Source organism: Rissa tridactyla, chromosome 9 (genome assembly GCF_028500815.1).
Source record: "Rissa tridactyla isolate bRisTri1 chromosome 9, bRisTri1.patW.cur.20221130, whole genome shotgun sequence".
Taxonomy (NCBI): domain Eukaryota; kingdom Metazoa; phylum Chordata; class Aves; order Charadriiformes; family Laridae; genus Rissa; species Rissa tridactyla.
Window position 1 is genome coordinate 11,616,453 of NC_071474.1, and position 18,400 is coordinate 11,634,852.

At 46.0% G+C, this 18,400-nt stretch overlaps 1 protein-coding gene across 3 annotated transcripts; it reads right to left on the reverse strand.

Moving 5' to 3' along the window:
- Positions 1-1,766: 1,766 nt before the first annotated feature.
- On the reverse strand, positions 1,767-18,102 carry WHAMM (WASP homolog associated with actin, golgi membranes and microtubules). 3 transcript variants are annotated; one of them, XM_054213804.1, is made up of 10 exons: positions 17,458-18,100; positions 14,009-14,182; positions 12,523-12,673; positions 11,833-12,002; positions 10,956-11,121; positions 9,793-9,980; positions 8,230-8,316; positions 8,050-8,145; positions 6,419-7,010; positions 1,767-3,066 (listed from the first exon to the last, which is right to left on the reverse strand). In XM_054213804.1, exons 1-10 carry the CDS (start codon positions 18,004-18,006, stop codon positions 2,780-2,782), a joined length of 2,460 nt encoding a protein of 819 aa, XP_054069779.1. In that variant the 5' UTR covers positions 18,007-18,100; the 3' UTR covers positions 1,767-2,779. The 3 variants fall into 3 exon arrangements, 2 of the variants coding, with proteins under 2 accessions (XP_054069779.1, XP_054069780.1); XM_054213805.1 differs by having other exon boundaries at positions 2,925-6,201; positions 17,458-18,102; XR_008468366.1 differs by having other exon boundaries at positions 2,932-3,066; positions 3,724-7,010; positions 17,458-18,102.
- Between the last annotated feature and the right edge of the window lie 298 nt (positions 18,103-18,400).

Here is an 18,400-nt window from a genome sequence, read left to right on the forward strand (position 1 = left end):
GAGCTGGTCACCCCAGAGCCAACCCGCCCCTCCAGTTTCTCATTTTGCCCACCAGCCCCTGCACATTGCTAAAAGCCCGTGGCACCAAACCTGCCGTGGTGGGAAGGCGCCTGCTGGAGCCTGAGCTCAAATCCAGATTAAGGCCTCTCTCCTCCTGACCCCCTCATCAACCTGGGGTGAAGCAGGGGCACCGGGGCCATCTCCTACCCGCCATTCCCTCCACAGCCCCTTGCCAGTGGCACAGGGCAGGTCATAGTCATGGAGAGACAGAGGAAAAATCTGAGGGTGATTCAGTAAGGGGTTTTTTTTCCAGTCCTCTTACATTTGGGCATTTCTTGCAAAACGAGCTGTGCCTTCCCCCACAGAGCACAGGGAGCCGCAGGGCAGCACAGCAGCGCGCTCGCATCCATCGTCTGGCCCTGCCGCAGCGCCGCAGCCCTTCCAGCAGCACCTCGGGGGCTGTTCGTCTGACCTGCTCTGAAAGACAGCCAGAAACTCCACCACCTTCCCAAGCAATCTGTCCCTGCACCTCTCTGCTCTCCCTGTTTGTTACAAAGGTTTTCCTCCCCTTACCCGATCCTCCTGGCTGTAATTTAAGCCCGTTATCTCCCTGTGAACACGCAGAACAAATTACTCCCCTCCTCTTTGCAGCAGCCTCTTATGTGTTTGAAAGCTGCTCTCTCGCCTTCTCTTCTTTACGCTAGCACCATGCTTTTGGTATTTTCCCTGGTCAAGTTTCTGATGTCCGGGAGCGCTCATGCTCCGGCAGCACCCGCAGGCACGGCCGGGACCCCACCATTGTCTCCAGGGTGTGCAAGGGCTGCTCTGCCTCCTGGGAGCCCTGTTCCCATCAGGGCTCATCTCTGCCGAGTCGCATCCTTCAGAGTTTGGTAGCGAACCAAGCGGCAGGGGTATTTGACAGAGGTGAACTCTTCCACCCCAACTAGAAAATCGCCGCAGCACATCTTTCACAGAGCAGGTCTGTTGCCCACACTGCAAATGAAGTGGGATTCAGAAAAACAAGTGGGTTCAGGTGGTTTCTGAGTCAGCTTTTAAGGAAGTTTTACAGCCTGGGATGTTGAACACCTGTGATCAGCCCCTTCCCGAGCTCCAGATACGGTTCCACAACTCTAGGTAGGAGAAATCACCGTCCAGGGCTGCTGTTACTCATACGGCCTCTCCTGGGTCAAACTGCTGCTCTTAAACACGCAAAAGCCGTAAGATTTGTTGGAGGAATTGCAACCCACTTACTCTCTGCATACTTTAAACTGCCGCGCTGAACTCCCTAGCACACTAGCTGAGGATTCAACCGTAGCAATAAAACGTGGAAGGGCTCTGTGCTGGACTCGGAGCTGCCTTCGGCAGGAGTGCGCGGGCGCGGGAAAGCCTGAGCGTGCAGAACTGACCTGTGCTGCCGCCGACACCGCTCATCTCTCCATTTGGCTTGATGGCAGTGGACACAAAAAAAAAAAAGTCATATTTTTCTGGCTTCCAAACAGCAATAGGTGCTGAAACAGTAAGAAATGAACCCCCAGCTGCTGCTTCTGCTTCTTGCATGAAAACTGTTGCACACATATTTACCGTGCTGATTAAACAGATTACAATTCATAAATATTTGAGAAAATAAGGGCATTTCCATATACGGCTCGTGACAGAGCACAGTTGCTGTATGGCTGCCACTTGCTATCAAAACCCAGAGCAGCACGGTGTAAGCAATGCTTACTTCCCAGCAGCATCCTAAAATGAGAGCACTCTGACTCCGCTACTTCTGTCAGGATATATTTTTATTAAAGGTCAGTATAAGCTCCAAAAGAAACTTTGAATCATTTTTGTCACTATCTACCCAAAATAGAAACAGTCTCTAAATTGAATGTAGCTGAATTTTTAAATAGTCAGGTTCCAGGCACAATGCAAATATCTGCCATTTATAAGGCTATCGGGTAATTTAAATTCATGAAAGTAGTTACAAACACATATCGATGTTCTCAGTGGAGAAATGCAGCTCTGTATTACAGGGCTAGATCTCAGAAAATATTATATACAATATATTGGCCTGCTTTCACGCCAACAGTTCATTGTAAATGCAGATGTATGAAAAACATTTACCATCTAAAAATCCTCTATATATAAGCTTCCAGCTAAAAAGTAAACTTTTCAGTAATTACTACAGTAGTGTTTATTTCAAACTTGATTGTAATTTTTCCAATTGGCATTACCAAGCCCATTCTTAAATGCACACTTTGTAACATAATGATAAATGAAGAATCCATGTAGTTATTAGAGTGAGCTGTATTAGACAAGCAAAATGTTAAAGAATTTTCTGGATAATGGAGGTAGGAATGAGAGGTTCCAGATTGTGCTAAGTCTTCTGGTCTGCCTCTATCACCACAGATTTTGTTCTACTTTTATCTGACAAAACAGATTTTCAGTTAGTTTTTCACTCCTTAAATTTTGTTGTGATAGCATTACCCACTGTGTAGTAACAATCTAAATGAAGTATGTTTCAATCCAACACTTTAGCTGTCTTCAGATGTGGCGAAAACTCTACACGGTTGTGCAGAAATACCTATTAATGCAAGCATAATTTGGAGTATGATTTCTCATGCAAAAATAAGAATCTGCAGCTCTTATAGGAAAATCAACAGGATTCTTTTACAAGACATTTTGGACTATGAGAACACACAATCACACTGGTTTTCCTTCTGAAAGGGACAGTCTTCCACAATGTGCAAAATGAGACACATGCTGTTCCAGTCAGTAAGTCTGTTATCTGAATTGGTTAGCTGTCCCATTCTCCATTATTCTGATCATTGTTCTCCTCCTCTTCCGAATCAGCAGACACTTTCTTAATTCTCTGGATGGCTGCCTTAATGCTTCTCTCTAGCTCATTAGCGGATCCTTTACTGACATCTTTCTCTGTATCTCGATTCACTTTCCTTAGTTTAACTCCTTGCCTTATGGCAGAGAGGATGCTGTCTTTTACAGAGGCATATGGATTTGGCTGTTCCACTTTGCGAAGATGAACTTCACCGCGTTTTAGAGAAGCCAAAACCTCGTCCATGGAACCTGCAACAGATAAATCTATTGTTACCAGAAGAACGAACAAGACAGCCCCACTCAAAGGTATAAAACCCTACTCAAGTGCTCAGGAGTCTTCCTTTCATCTTTGCTGGAGACAGGAAGAAGACTGGTCTGTTCTGGCACAGGCTCTTTCAAGCTTCTGCAACAACCAGGCTCTGGAACTGCTTTTAAAAAGCAGTTAAAGCTTTTACATCTTGAATTGAGAATCCAACGCCTTTTCAACATTATACAAGGTTGTGCTTTAAGCAAGAAATTATACGCAAAGGAGGATGCTTCTTTTTCATTACAACTTTATGGGCTTTCAAAAAAATTTCACTGAACCAAAAAACCTCTTGTATTCTGTATTAGCAACAATCTACTATTCCTCCTAGCTCGCTCAGATGCCTGCTGAGACTGTCAACTGCATTTCTGCTCAGCCAAGAGAAAAACGAAAGGATTTGAGCAGAAGGGCTTGAAACTGCACCACTGAAGTCAGTGGGAGCCAGATCAGGCCCTGAGCAGGCAGGCAGCTCTTTTCTGGATGGACTTCAAAAATAATTCCCCTTCTACAGCGTGATTTAAATCTCAGGTGTATGTTTCTGAACTTCAGACCATAAAGGACATCACATTGAGAGAGCTTCCACTAGTTCTCTTCATACACACCGTAATTTGGGTTTTAATCCTTCTGTTGGAGTCTCTGTTGCTGCTTCAGACTGTCGGGGAGGGAGGCAGCTTCCCTGGACAGCAGTCGACTCCTTCGGCCACAGGTTCAGACCATCTGTGCCTCACATCTACAAGTATTTTTGCCATGTGCAGTGCACAGAAGGATAAGCGATTAACATCAAGCGCTCGAAACATAACATTCTGCTCAATCTGTGGTACCTTCAAAGACTTGAGATGCCAGACAAGGATCGAGCAAAGATGCACCAAGTTGTCTTACAAAGCCTTCAAGTAAACCTTAAGTCTATTAATCAAATGGGCTGCCTGGTAAAAGACTACTCAGACTCACAAATTATAAAAGAAGTTCCCCTTGGAAAGGATGTTAACACATTACAGACAATATTTTCAACACCAGAATATAAACCTCTCCTGGCTTTTCACGTGCAAAGACATGAGTAGCCCACGTCTAACTAAAACCAACCTGGTTATGAAGCTGTTTCAGTAAGTTCCTGTGGCAGTATTTTATCGATTACTATTGCAGCAATTAGCATGCTGGTTTTCTTCATGAAATGGGTGTAAACAACCAACCAGATCTCTCCAATAAACAAAACAGGATTTTTCTTATCCAAAAACAGTGTAGTAACATCAATGTTAGGCTGTAAATGGTAGTAAGTAGTAGCTACTAGCAAGGCTGTTCCAGCAGCAGTCAGACTGCCCTGGCGTACAACTCCTGCTGCTGATCAAAGCTGCTTCAGAGTATCTGTGGCGGAGTTATCCCACGGACTTCCCAGACTGAAGTCCGCTCACTGATCCACTGGATGCGCGGCAGCTTGGCACGGTACCTCGACTGCCTCAGCCCTTGTACTTCCCCGCACCTTGGAAGAACTGAAAATGCTGAACTTTCCTTGGGATTTCTGCCTGCGGTTTGCCTCTTAACTGAGAGGATATAAAGGCTGCTTAGAGGTATTGTGAATAGTCTGAAAAGGAAAAGGAATGTACCGCATTTAAAGACGTGCTTCATTCTAGCATAAGCTCCACTGTGAAAAACGACAATAAAAAATTGCTGCCTTCCAACTTAGATCAATCTCCCTGACATAGTAAAAATATCTGCTTGCTTTAGAGATAAAAATAAGCCTGTTAGCAGGATGTAACCAGTGCGGCCTCGGGAGGCTGCTGAGCTCTATTCTCATTCAAACTACTGTTTCAATTGCCAAGTTCAGCCTTCAATTACACCTGCATGATCTTGCTAACAAAGCAGAGGTGTAGCAGAACAGAATTTTTGCCCTAGGAATGTTAGTGTGCCAAAGTTATCCACCTGCCTTTCAAATCCTGGTTGAATTCTGCACAAATGCCCTTAAGAAATCCGTATTTAGAAACCAAGCAAATTCTAAGTGGACTCGGGCTGTGCAGACCTTGGAAATGCGAGCAGCCCAACTGCTAGCTCTGGAGTACATAAATCACAACACTAAAGTGGAGCCATAGGACAACCACAAATTTACCCACTGTGGTCTTCTGACTGGACAGGTGATTAATCCTTAATCAAAATATAACATTCGGTCCAAAAGTTGCAAAATTGCAGCAAGAACAAACCTGGTAATAAAAGTTGCCTCTCGCCAAACAACATGAATAAACCCCTCTCTCCTTGGAATTTCTTCTGACATTTTCCTACCTATTACAGCAGTGGGATTTTCAGCGTCATGAGAAAGGCAGGTCCTGAATTAAGATCTCCACAGAACTAGCAGTGCTGTGATTAAGCATGGTGTCACGGTTTCAGCTGGGGCAGAGACGAATTTCTTAGGAGCAGGCTGACGTAGTGCTATGTTTTGGATACGGGATGGGAAATAGCATTGATAGCAGATTGCTGGTTGTGATTGTTGCTAAGCTCTCAAGGCCTTTTCTGCTCCTCATACCACCCTACCAGTGAGTAGGCCGGGGGTGCACAAAAAGTTCAAAGGAGACACAGCAGGGACAGCTGACCCCAACTGACCAAAGGGATATCCCACACCATATGACGTCCTGCTCAGTATATGAAGCTGGGGGAAGAAGGAAGTGGGGGATGTTCAAAGTGATGGCATTTGTTTTCCCAAGAAACTGTTACATGTGATGGAGCCCTGCTTTCCTGGAGATGGCTGAAAACCTGCCTTCCAATGGGAAGCAATGAATTAAGCCCTTGTTTTGCTTTGCTCATGTTGGGGGCTTTTGCTTTACTTGTTAAACTGTCTTTATCTCAACCCATGAGTTTTCTCACACTTATACTCTGATGCTCTCCCCCATCCCACTGGGGGGGAGTGAGCGAGTGGCTGCGTGGTGGTTGGTTGCCAGCTGGGGTTAAACCACAACACACGGTTTAAACCTGTAAGGCTGTACTTAATAATGTAGGATTCCAGCAGATTCAAGTTCAAATGTCCTAAAAGATTGACCTGTCCAATTTGACAGCACTTCCCCAAAAACACCGAGTCACACACTGTGAGCATCAGAACCCTGTCAAGTGCAAACAGAATACACAAATCATGGTTACTCATTTAACATCCTGAGTTATGGTCAGTGTTATCATATGTGGTTCGTTAGACTAAGCTTTCCAAGAGCTTCCTTCTCTTAAGCAAGACTTCACACTATTGCTGACCAGAACCAGAGAGAGGGAGAACAGAGAAATACAGGAAACGAAGAAAACATCACCAGTCGATGTGAGCCTTCTTACCTATGTAATTATTTATAGACCTCCTGGATGAGTCATCCTGTTTGTGCAGTGCAGGGCTCTCTGTGGGGCCATCGGCGCTAAGGGGAAGTGGCTTATCCTCTGTTGCTGATGGTGTCTTTAACTGGAGAGGTAAAGGGGGAGGTGGGGGAGGAGAGGGTAAAGGAGGAGGGGGTGGAGGAGGTGGTGGTGGTGGGGAGGATGGAGAGACCATCAGTCCTGGAGGTGGTGGTGGTGGGGAGGATGGACAGACCATCAATCCCGGAGGTGGTGATGGTGAGGAGGATGGAGAGACCATCAGTCCTGGAGGTGGTGATGGTGGTGAGGAGGATGGTCCCTCGCTGTGCTTTTGTTGCTCTGTGTCACCATCAGTAACAAAGATCTGGACAGGGATATCCGCTGGGGTATTCTGATGTGCAGCTTTTGATTCTTTGGCTTCTACTAGCAGTATGCTCTTTGGCTGCTCTGGAGCTACCCTTGCTCTTGATGAACGTGGACGGGACATTACTGCAACCTGCTGAGTGATGCTTCGTGGCAACTTGGGACTGAGAGGTTGGGGACGAGATGTTTTCAAAACAACATGAGCTGGACACTTCTGAAAAACAAATCATAAGGCAGAAGGTCACATCTCCATTGGACTGGTCAAAACATCAATCCCAGAGAAACAAAAAAGCCACAGAGTACAGACCTGTCCCATTCACCCATTCAAGTAGAAAATTCAACCCTGAACATATTCAAATCAATATCAAGGTATTTCTTTTAAAGCCATTTCCTCACTTCTATTCTTTGCAACAGGCTCTGCATCTGGAAACTATACCCTTAGTGTATTTAATCCTTTAGATTACACACAATTACACACAATCCTCTTTTTAGGCTATCCAGATCACAGAATCACAGAACAGTAGGGCTGGAAGGGACCTCTGGAGATCACCTAGTCCAACCCCCCTGCCAGAGCAGGGTCACCCAGAGCAGGTTGCACAGGAACGCATCCAGGTGGGTTTTGAATGTCTCCAGAGACGGAGACTCCACCACCTCTCTGGGCAGCCCGTGCCAGTGCTCTGCCACCCTCAAAGTAAAGAAGTTCCTCCTCATGTTTAGGTGGAACTTCCTATGCTCAAGTTTGTGCCCATTACCTCTTGTCCTGTCCCCAGGCACCACTGAGAAGAGTCTGGCCCCATCCTCCTGACACCCACCCTTTAAGTATTTATAAGCATTGATTAAGATCCCCCCTCAGTCGTCTTTTCTCCAAGCTGAAGAGACCCAAATCCTTCAGCCTTTCTCCATAAGAGAGGTGTTCCAGTCCCCTAATCATCTTCGTAGCCCTTTGCTGTCCCCTCTCCAGCAGTTCCCTGTCCTTCTTGAACCGGGGAGCCCAGAACTGGACACAGTACTCCAGGTGCGGCCTCACCAGGGCAGAGTAGAGGGGAAGGATGACCTCCCTGGAGCTGCTTGCCACACTCTTCTTGATGCACCCCAGGATGCCACTGGCCTTCTTGGCCGCAAGGGCACATTGCTGGCTCATGGTCATCCAGATGGTGGTCTCTGGTTTGGACCGCGCTCACACATGAGCTACGGCTACTTTCTGATGCTGTGTTTTGACACCATTTTGGACTACCATAGTTCACAGTACTTGCCTCCCTGAATGTTTTCAGCCTCTCCAGTGTTTTCTGACGTTCCTGGCTTATCCAAGCTTTTTTCTTTTTCTCCTCCTCTTTTTGCTTTTCTCTCTTCTGCATTAAAATAGAAGTAAGCAAGCATTAGTGTGTGAAAACAAGCAGCTGCTACATTCTCCAAGGCTGCTATTCAGTACTCACTATCTGAATGCTGTGATGCTGCAGAAAGCGTTTTTTGCTCTCTTCTGCCTGTTGCAGTCTCTGCTGATGGCTTGCTTCACATTGATCCTGGTAGAACAGCAAAATTCATGCAACCCTCGGTTAGTTCACATTTACTGTGCACCATCTGTGCCATTAACTCCTGTGCAGAAGCCACTAAACAGCGACCGAGGCTAAGTGCTTGGCTGTGCCAAGAAGGATGGCTAAGCTCAACCTATGGCAGATGTGTGAGACCCTGACGGTGAAGCCTGTGGGACTCCTTCATGGCTAAAGCAAATGGGATCTTTTTTCTCCTAATTAGTGTATAATAACCTATTAGGGTTATTCATGCTGCAGAGGAAATAGACCCAGATCTGAACTGATCCCTCTGCATTACATTTAGGTTCAAAAAAAAGGAGAAGGAAAAAAAAAAAAAGGCAGAAACAAGCTCTGAAGAAATTTCACCCAGGTACCAGCTGGAGGGCAGGGGTGCAAAGACATGAGGAAGAAGGCAAGAGGGAAGCTAGCAGGGCATTACAAAAATCCAAGGCTACTTTCCCTCTGCCCCTTATTTGCCATAGCTCGCAAATACAAAAGCCAGGGAAGCAAAGGTACAGGAAGCACAATGAATGCCTAACAGGGGTACCTTCTGTTAGTAACAAAGTGCCGCAGAGAAGCTGCAGGCTTCAATATTTTCTCTGGGAGTCGCTATTTGTCACTGTGCAGCGGGGGATTATCCACATGGCTGGGTAAGCATTTGCAAATCATCTGGCACTTGGCTTTAGTGTTACATAACCAACAGACAGCAATTAAGTGAATGAAAACAGAAGCAAAAGAAGCGTCTGATGAGGAAGCAGTTGCAAGCAAGAGACAATGATGGCTCACAAAACATTTCCAATGTCATTCCCATTTTGTCCAGGCTAGTGAGGGGTAAAAGGCTAGACAGACTTGAGCTTAAATCTCTGGTCTCTGCCCCAGCATGACTGTGCAAGCGTAAGGTAAGCTCAGCTCACTGGGAAAGTTCCTGAGAGTCAACTGTGATCTCACTTGTCTTCCTAGCGTCTGCTATGAATGGGAAGCAAAGGAAAAAACTGCCCTTTCCACAGAACTGAGAGGCTGGAGAGAGAATTGCAACAGTTGAATTCCCCCCCCCGCTCCCCCCCATTCAAAGGTAAAGTAAGTATCCCTGTGTGGGTTGCTCTGTCACTGCAGCTTCCTTCATTGCAGGCCAGGTTTCCTCCTTTACTGCAGCTGCTTTGTAAAACTCTGCCAGGGCAAAGCTCCAGCTGGTCACAGCGGGGCCCTGGTAAGGTTTAGCTGATTGGGGAACACCTCCTGATCCACGTCAGTTTGTGCTCTTTTAAACTAGAGAGGCACTTGCACCACACAGCGGAGTGTAAAGCTGCCTCAAGATCACATTGCCCCTCTTTCTGTTTGGTGGCCTCAGTACTGAGCCATGTATCATCTTGCACGCTCCACCCAAAGCTTCCCTAGTTGTTTCCTGTCCATCCCTCGTGAGTCAAGACATCAGCTAAAGAAAATGCACATCTCCAGGACTGCATTTACTTTTTTGTTCCTGAGGTAGGCTCTCCTCGCACAGACAGTCCCACGCTTTGTCTCCAACTGCTTAGTCTTCTGCCTCAGCATCGTCATTTCTGACAAGTTAGCGTAATGTTGTCCCATTGTCTGTTCAATGACCTTGAGCTCCTCAGGATTTTCACATGTATCATAGTAAACAACTTCATCCTGTTTCTCTAAAAAGGCATTTGGCATTTTTTTAAAAAAACCAAAACTTGCCACAGTTATTTAAACATTTAAAGAACTAATGACATTTTAAAAGCCACTGAAGGCAGTGAGTGAGTTAGTAGAAAGTCTAATGCTCCAGAGCCGAGCTTGGTCCTTCAAAGCCTTACGCAAACATGTGATGTTACTCACAGGGGCGCTTTGCAGGATCAAATTTATGCTGTTAGCATTTGTTGTTGTTTAGCTTCCCCTTTCAAATGGCCCTCTGTGCTTTAATCCCTACCTTCACCAACTGGAGTATTCCTGGAAAACTGAAGACTGTTCCGATCAACACTGGGTGACTTATTTAACTATTTACCAGGCTTTAATTATGCAGCAAGCAGGAGCAATATTTACTTCACAGCGTACATGGTAATAGAGTATTCATAAGAACAAATAAGCATAAACAAGACCGGTGCCTAATTTGGTCATAAATATGTTACAAAGAGACACTTAAAACTGGAATATAGCAGTACTCCAGTACCACCTAACTACAATCACCTCTTTTTGTCATTACAGGGTGTTGCAATTTCTACCTGTTAAACTACAACAGCTTTGTGATGAATTTCAGGGCCCATTTCAGCAGGTCATGATATCCACAGTTTCTATGCATAGATCCTGTAACTACAAGCACAGTTAAGTATTTCCAATATAAGTTATTCCATACCCTAAACCAGTGCATGCACATATCACAGCTGCTATCAAGATCAGCTACCAGTGTGGGGTTTTTTTTTTAAACTGTGTTGCCAAATTAGTGTCTAGTTAGTCAGAAAACAAAATACCAGATTGTGCCACAGCATCAGTGTTTTCCAACGATGCATTCTACTATCAAGACCTGAGCAGTGATAATCCTCCTTTTTTATTTTTATTTTTTTTTAAGCGAAAACAGAGCAGGCTATATCATTCCTGTGTTTTGGATATGTGCTTAAATATTTGTTTATTCTTACCTTGAATATGTCTCCTTAAAGTGTCCAACTGTACGATAAGCAGCATCTCTTCATGTTTTAATACTTCAAGCTGTACATTATATAATTCCAGCTGGGTTTCATAATAGTGTATTTCCAGCTCCTCCACTACAGTTAGGTTCTCTTCTTGTTCACTGAGGTTCTCCATCTGTGTAGCCCCAAATAGAAAATAAAAAGCATTAATAACAAAATATGCACACCGGAAACATGCATGGATGCCCAAATACCTGTACAGAGCCTGGCCTAACTGGCAGCTGCTTAGGTATGGAAAGCACAGTGGTACGGAAAGCACAGAACTTTAGAAATGGCTTGGAGCAGAAACTCAGAGGAACAGAGAGCCTTATTAACAGGAAGTGTAATTTTACCTTAAGTCTACCAGGAAAGCCTTCATTACAATCTGCACAAATAATACTGCTCCTGAAGACAATTATATATAGTGCAGTACACCACTCTTGGAAAATAAACGTCAGGTACTCCTAGCAGCAGTTAGATAGCATCAAATCAAGAAGATCAGAAGATTAAAATCAAGTAAGTATCTTTATTTTGCAGCGTCCCCTGAAAATAATATCTGGTCTTTATCTCCCTAAAACTAACAATTTTAAAGGTTAGTATTACAAATGCTAACATGACACCTGAACTGTAAAAGAATGCATCTTAACCTTTGCTAAGCGTCCTCATATGTGCAGAAGCATTTTAAAAAACTGGAGACATGCATTTTTCCACAACTTAAAACCATGTTGAAAACCTAAGCTGTTTCACAGACAAAGACTTTGACGGTCTACTGCCATGACCACTTTGGCAGGTTTTGCTCAGCCCTTCACAAACCAGTGACAGAAAAGGAGGCTTTTCAAGGTCTTACGTTTTTCTGAATGCCAGCTCTCTTCTGTTTCAGGCACAACTCTCTTGCCCGCAGATGCTGAAGGGTTTCTTTAGCTAACATGCACTTCAGGTTTTCTAGTCGTGGCAAGGCTGATGCCCAGGCTGTTTTACCAAATCTTTCCTGATCTTGTTCCATCTGTTTTTCCATTGCTGCAGATTAAAACATTGCAACAGGAGATGAGAAATACAGTGTACTTACAGCCCTCGTGTGTTTCCGTGATAGCTGCAGTACTAAAAATGATGATACTATTAAACAATTTCTGAAGCTTCTTTAGAAATTACAAGACTAAAAGGTTGAATGAATGGTTTTATATATGTAAGTAAAATATTTCATTTTACCATGGAAACATGCCTTAACAGTTACACAGTGATCTATTCAGTTAATGCACTGAAATCCTTGAGGCTTGCTTATCAAGCATTAAAAGCGTGCATGGTTTTTGTTCGGAGGTGCGCAGGCATGTCTCAGGCCTTGATAATGTTTGTGTGTGCAAGTCAAATGCAAGTTGTAAACCAAATTGGTTAAAAGATAAGTGAACAAAATGCTGCTTAAGTTGGACACTCATCCTAACCTCAGGGTCTGCAGAGAGAGAGCAGCAAAGGTAATAAAAAGACCTTTCAGTCCCCCGAGTCAAGTATTTGAACAACCTTTTGTGCAAATCATTCTGATTACCTGCCAGAGCCTTTACAGTTTCCTTGAAGTAGTTCACAGTGATATCCTGAATGGAGCGCACAGCATTCTCAGCCCGCTTAGTCCATTCTTCAGCATCTTTCTGCAAAGCAGCTACTCTTTTAGGCCCCAAATTATCATACTGCAAGGATTTCTGCAAGGAGACAAAACTTTCAGTTGCTAACTGGTTACCACAGTGGTGCAGCTCACGTTATGCTATACTTGGAGACATTTCAAGCAAGGCAGAGTACAGTAGCAAACATGACCTTCCCCTCGCCTGACACAAAGCGAATCACTACTCATGCCTGCGTATTGCCCTGTTCTTCCTTCTCTGGGCTAACTCAGAACCTTTGTTTCCCAATTATGACTTCACACTTAACTTTGGATTGATTTATTTCTTAAAATATTTTTAAACTATCATCTTAAAAATCTTGTCCAACACAAGTGGTTTTAGTTGTTACTAAAAGTAACTCAAAACCACTCTTCTACGTGCAATGTTCTCTTCTATTTTTCCCCACGTGTTGACAGCACATTGCACTGTCAGGTTCTCCAGTTTGGCAGTTCTTTCACATAGGAACAGGGATATAGAAAAGAAATGTAACAGAATATTTTCAAGTCCACAAAGCGTACATGGGTGCAAGACTAGTATTCAAATATTTTTTTAAAAGAATTAGTGAGCCCTAGAGGGTTTTTTTATACAGAAACAACGTTTCTGTTTTATCCATTCCAATTTTCACTTAGATTTTCAGTACAGCATACTGGGTATTTTATCTTCACAGATTTAGACCTTTGGTATCCAAGAACCTTAGTCTAAACTTAAAACTGTTCTGCTCTTTTCAAGAACAGCTCGCTTCAATTTTCACAGACTACTTAAGGAAAAATCAAAGTAGTAGATGGCTGTCTTTTCCAGAGGCATCACAGCTTTCAGTATGTGCTTCCAGTTCAAGATGCACAGAAAATTAAATGAACACAGTGATAACTGACATGTTTTAATCTGTACTTCCAGCAGGTTGTAGCAGCAATAGAGAATTACTTTGTGCGATAAGGTCTCCTCTGCCGTCTGTTCTACCTCAGCTGAGTTAATCTGGTGCATCAGCATTGCTGGGGGATGGCATTCTCAATGTCACAAAGCCTCCCACCAAAGGCGGCACAACAAAGGCTACTTAGATCTCTGTAAATTCAGCCTACCAGAGAGTAAACCCCAGAGGGGTGGAGCTTCGGGACACTTTAATTCCTCAAAACGGAGGGAGGTGGGACACCGGTGGGAAGACAGATGTGGTTCTATTCAAGCTAATACCATGGACTCTTGAGAACCTCTGAGGGTGGTTCTGCCCTAACTGAATTTCTCAGTCACGTTTGGTAGCTTGGCAGGGGAAAAAAAAACAACAGGTACAGACAGAAGTAGGGAATGTTAAGTGATTTGAGTCTAAACTGCTCCAAGAGCAGCTGATGCCCTACTTGGCCTTTCACTTTGTAAAGGTAGACCTACCAGGATTTCCAGTTTGTAGAGTGTCGCCAGCTCTCGCATATCTCTGAAGGGCTGCAGTAAATACTGGTAGAATTGTGTTGCCATGGTGACCAAATCCTGATAAGCTTCGTCTTCTTCTTCATAAACCTTCATCAAAGCCACCATTGTGTCAGCACTTTTATGCTGCTGAAGAACCTAGTGGGATAAAAGGTAAATCAGACTTGGCTGCTTTGCATCTGTGTGTGCTGACAAGCTTTGGTGGGAAGGACCTGCCCTTTGTCATTTGATGAACAGACAAGGCTTCCCCCTGCACAGGAGGCGTACGCCAGGCATCCAGCAGCGACAGCCACCCCTGGCTGGAAATATCATTAACACCACACTGTTAAAGGCACTAATTGTTGCATATTGTATTGGGAGACTGCAAGGAGACTCTCGCCTAGGGCTTCCACCGCAGAAGTTCTAATAGCTGTGTGCAGGTGACTTGGTCGCTGCTATTTATAAACACAAATAGGAAACTGGGGAAATCTGTGCACTGGAAGGACAAGTAAGGTATTCTTAAACTAGCTCCCACATTGCTTCCACAATTACTAAATGCCTGCTAATATGAAAGGAGTTTCTGGATCCAGAATTTCTGACTTTGGGCATAGAAAAATCAGATTGCCATTTAAAAATAAGGATTCAGAAACAGCTTTCTACTCCTGATACGCCCTGCAGTTACATTCCTTTAACGTTTGTATAATTTATAACAGTTTATTCAAATCTCAGTTCCAGTAATATTACACTTTGTAAATTGTAACGCTTCCATGGAACAACTGCCTTTCTTAAGGTCTTTATTTGCTTCTATGAAAAAATACAAAGTTGGAAACTTCTCCTCGGGTGCACTTATTTACTGGCACGAATCCAAGCTTCAAAGATTCTTCTTTGACAGCACCTAGCTTAGACCATGGTGCGTCCTATGTGCCAGGACAGAGTGAGCCAGCTGAGAGAACAGAGCAAAGTTCCACGGAGAAACACAGACCTTCCTGGAAAGACAGTGTTTGCTCTACAGCTCTGTAAGGAGGGAAGGGAACAGGGGATGTCTGGTGCTACAACAATGAGAAAAGGCATTAGAAACATAAGCTTGATTGTGTTGCAACTGAAAAGCACTAGAATCAAACCACCACCTTTGCTCTTGCCAGCTTAGTCTGGGTAAGACAACAGGAGCAAAGTCCCCAGCTGTGGAGGCATTTCCACATGGAAAATTTATGGAAGTCTGCTCAAGGGCATTTCCCACACTCCAGGCCTGGCACAGGAAGGACAGGGGAAAAAGAGGATCTGAACTGCACCATTTCTAATAATCCCAGAAGTCCCATGGCCCCTTTGGCTTCCCCAGGAGCTCACGGTAGCTCAGACACAGTCCTAAAGCCCACCTGCAGCAATTTAGCAGCCTGCAGTCTGCTTTTTCCCCCACTATTGAGGCCAACTAGAAACCCAATAGTTCACTTTCTGGTTCCGATACTCAAAGCAAGCAGTGAGGGCCATGCTGCTCCTGGAGAATGTTTATAGTGAGTACAGGGGAAGTATTAGTGAAATTTTAAAGTCAACTCATGAGAAAATTACTCATTGCAAAGGTTTGGGTTTTTTTTTTTGTTTTCCATTTTAAAGTAAAATCCTTGCTTTTACACAAACTGATATTCTTTTCATGGAATTCTGGTTTGCCATTAGCCCAGCTGACTCCTGTGGTGGTTGTAACAGTATTGCTCTTGGGTTTTTCCCTTTGTTTTTGAACATACACACATAAGAACTATTTACACAATACTACTCTCCTCCATCTTGTACCAGTATCTTCTACATTCTTCAAAATGAATTTCCTGGCCCAGAGGATGAAGTATTTGAGAAGGACATGGATGTGAAAGGGGAAGGATGCTCTAACACTTAAGGTTAGTTTTAGTGCCAGAACGGGCATATTTTATTTCTTGACTCTTGCGTAACGTGGTCTAGACTACAATAAAATGAATTTAGCCTGCAAATATACCACCACTCTATAGCATGTTTAGCCATATCTAAAACATAGCTAGAAATATCAGAATAACTGCTACTGAGTTATACTTAACCACCAATCCGCCACATAGCTGTACATACTAGTGTTGCCTGCAAAAGAGCATAGTGGCTAGAAAGTATTTCTAACTGGGCCATGAACTGTTATGGTCAGTTACGGGAACTGTTGCCTTTGTATACAACATTGTGCACGGACCTTATGTAAAATAAAGTTGTGTTTTTAGAAAACAGCATCTTTCTGAAACAGTAATGTTGTCACAGTTGTTAACTACTGAAATAGGAAACAGAAGGCTAAAGCCAACTGGTCTTAACTCTCCCCTGAAGCATAATCATTTTCATTGAACACCTTTCAGCTTACTTTGCCAGGAAATAGACTGCAAACATCCTGCAAGAAAAGTATAGAAGCAACACACTGGCGATCTATTGTTTTAACGTACCAATGTCCTATTTGCAACCATGTTACTAGATTACTTACTACAAGGGGGGGAAAAAAAAAAAATCCAGGAACACAAGAAGAAACTTACAGCACTAAAAGGAGAATGGGCTAGTCATCACTAGTTCATAAAATAATTAGGCCAGAATTTGACACTTTAAAAAGCATAACACAACTTCTCTGACTACAGAACACCTATTTGGCATAGGTCCGTGGCTCAGTTTGTTTTTAATAAAAAACTTGACTGAGAATTCCCCAATTATAGGCACCACTGCAAACAGGCAGCCCGAGTCCTTCATAGGGAGGTTAGGAAATGAGAGCATGATTGTCCTCTCCCTTTTGGTTACCATTCCACCCATTGCACAACACTGCTGGGTATTTTTAGCAAGGTGTTTTCGTAGGAGCACTTGCAGCTTAAGTAAGCACCCCAATGCCTTACACTGACTGCCCACCCGGAGCTGGATTATTCCCCACTTTATTAAGTGGTGCTTACAAAGACTGATCACATTCAGTGCTTGAGAAAGTTGACTTAGTAGTTTCCAGACAACCAAAAAAAGTGTTTGCGTCAACACTAATCTGAACACTGGACAATGCTACAAGCAAAGTGACATTAGTGACCTGGTCACCCTTGCTCACATTACCCCAGTGGGAGTCTGACCCGGGTGAGGGAAGCTCCTGCGGGAGAGGCTGCCAGCCTCATGCATGTACCTCCCCAGTGACCAAGAGCTGCTAAAGCCGAGGCTCAGAGAGGAGCACCTGCCGGCCCTGCTGCAGCACCAACGGTGAAATCCGTCCTTCACCGAGGGGAACCTTCTCCTCCCTGCAGGGAGAGCAGGGGCGGCCCTGCAGCACCCCCACCCCGCACCTCCCAGGGACAGCCCCAGGCCGGAGGCGCCTGCTGGCCCCTCAGCGGGGCCGGCCCAGGCCACCGGCCCCCTCAGGCCCTGCCAGCGCTGCGGGGCGGCCCCTCCGCCCCCCCGCCCGGCCCCGGGGCCCGTACCCGCCGCAGGGCCTCCTTGGCCCGGGCCAGGTGGCCGCGCAGGGCCTTCCCGCGGAGCTCGTGAAGGCTCTCGAAGTACTCGTCGTCGCGGCGGCGGTCAGCGGCGAAGAGGGCGTCCAGCACCACACGGCCGCCGCAGAGCTCCAGGGCCCAGCCCAGGTACCGCTCCAGCTCCCGGCACAGCTCCTGCACCTCGGCCTCGCCCGGCGCCGCCCCACCGGGGAACAGCACGGCCCACAGCCCGCCGCCGGTGGCGGCGCCGGGCAGGGTGGGCGGCAGGGCGGGGAAGGCGGGCTCCAGGCGCGGGCAGACGGCCGCCAGCTGCCGGTGGACGCCGCGCAGGGCCGGGGCCGAGAAGAGGCCGGCCCAGCTCTGCGGGGCCTGCGCCGCTGCTGCATCCTCCCCCGCCCGGCCGTGGCAGGTGACGGCGAACGCGCCCTCCACGCCGTTCCAGGCCACGAGGAAGCGGAGTCGCGGCGGCCGAGGCTCGGCGAAGGCGGTGTCGCGCACGGCCACCCACCCCTCCAAGCTGTCGGGCTGCGGGTCCATGATGGCGGCGGGGCGGCCCCGGCCGAGCGAAACAGAAACCTACCGGCCGGGGAGGTTCCGCGCCAACCCGGCCGGGGGACTGGGCCCTCGCGGCGCGTCACCGGCAGCTCGCCGAGCCATTGGCCGGGGGGCGGGGACGGGGCGTGGCTGCCGGGAGGGGGCGGGGCGGGCGGCCCTCACGCAGCCGGCAGGGAAATAAATAACAATCACACGAGTGGGAGGCGGGGCTCGTACCACGCACGCGTAAAGGAGGGGAAAAAAAAAAAGAAAAAGAGAAGAAAAAGTTATTGTTGTGAAACAAGCAGTTGTTTCCGTGGAGAGCGGTGGGCAGGGTGCACGAGACATGGAGCGCGGCGGGAGGGAGGACAGGCGTTACCTCAGGGCAGCCGCCATG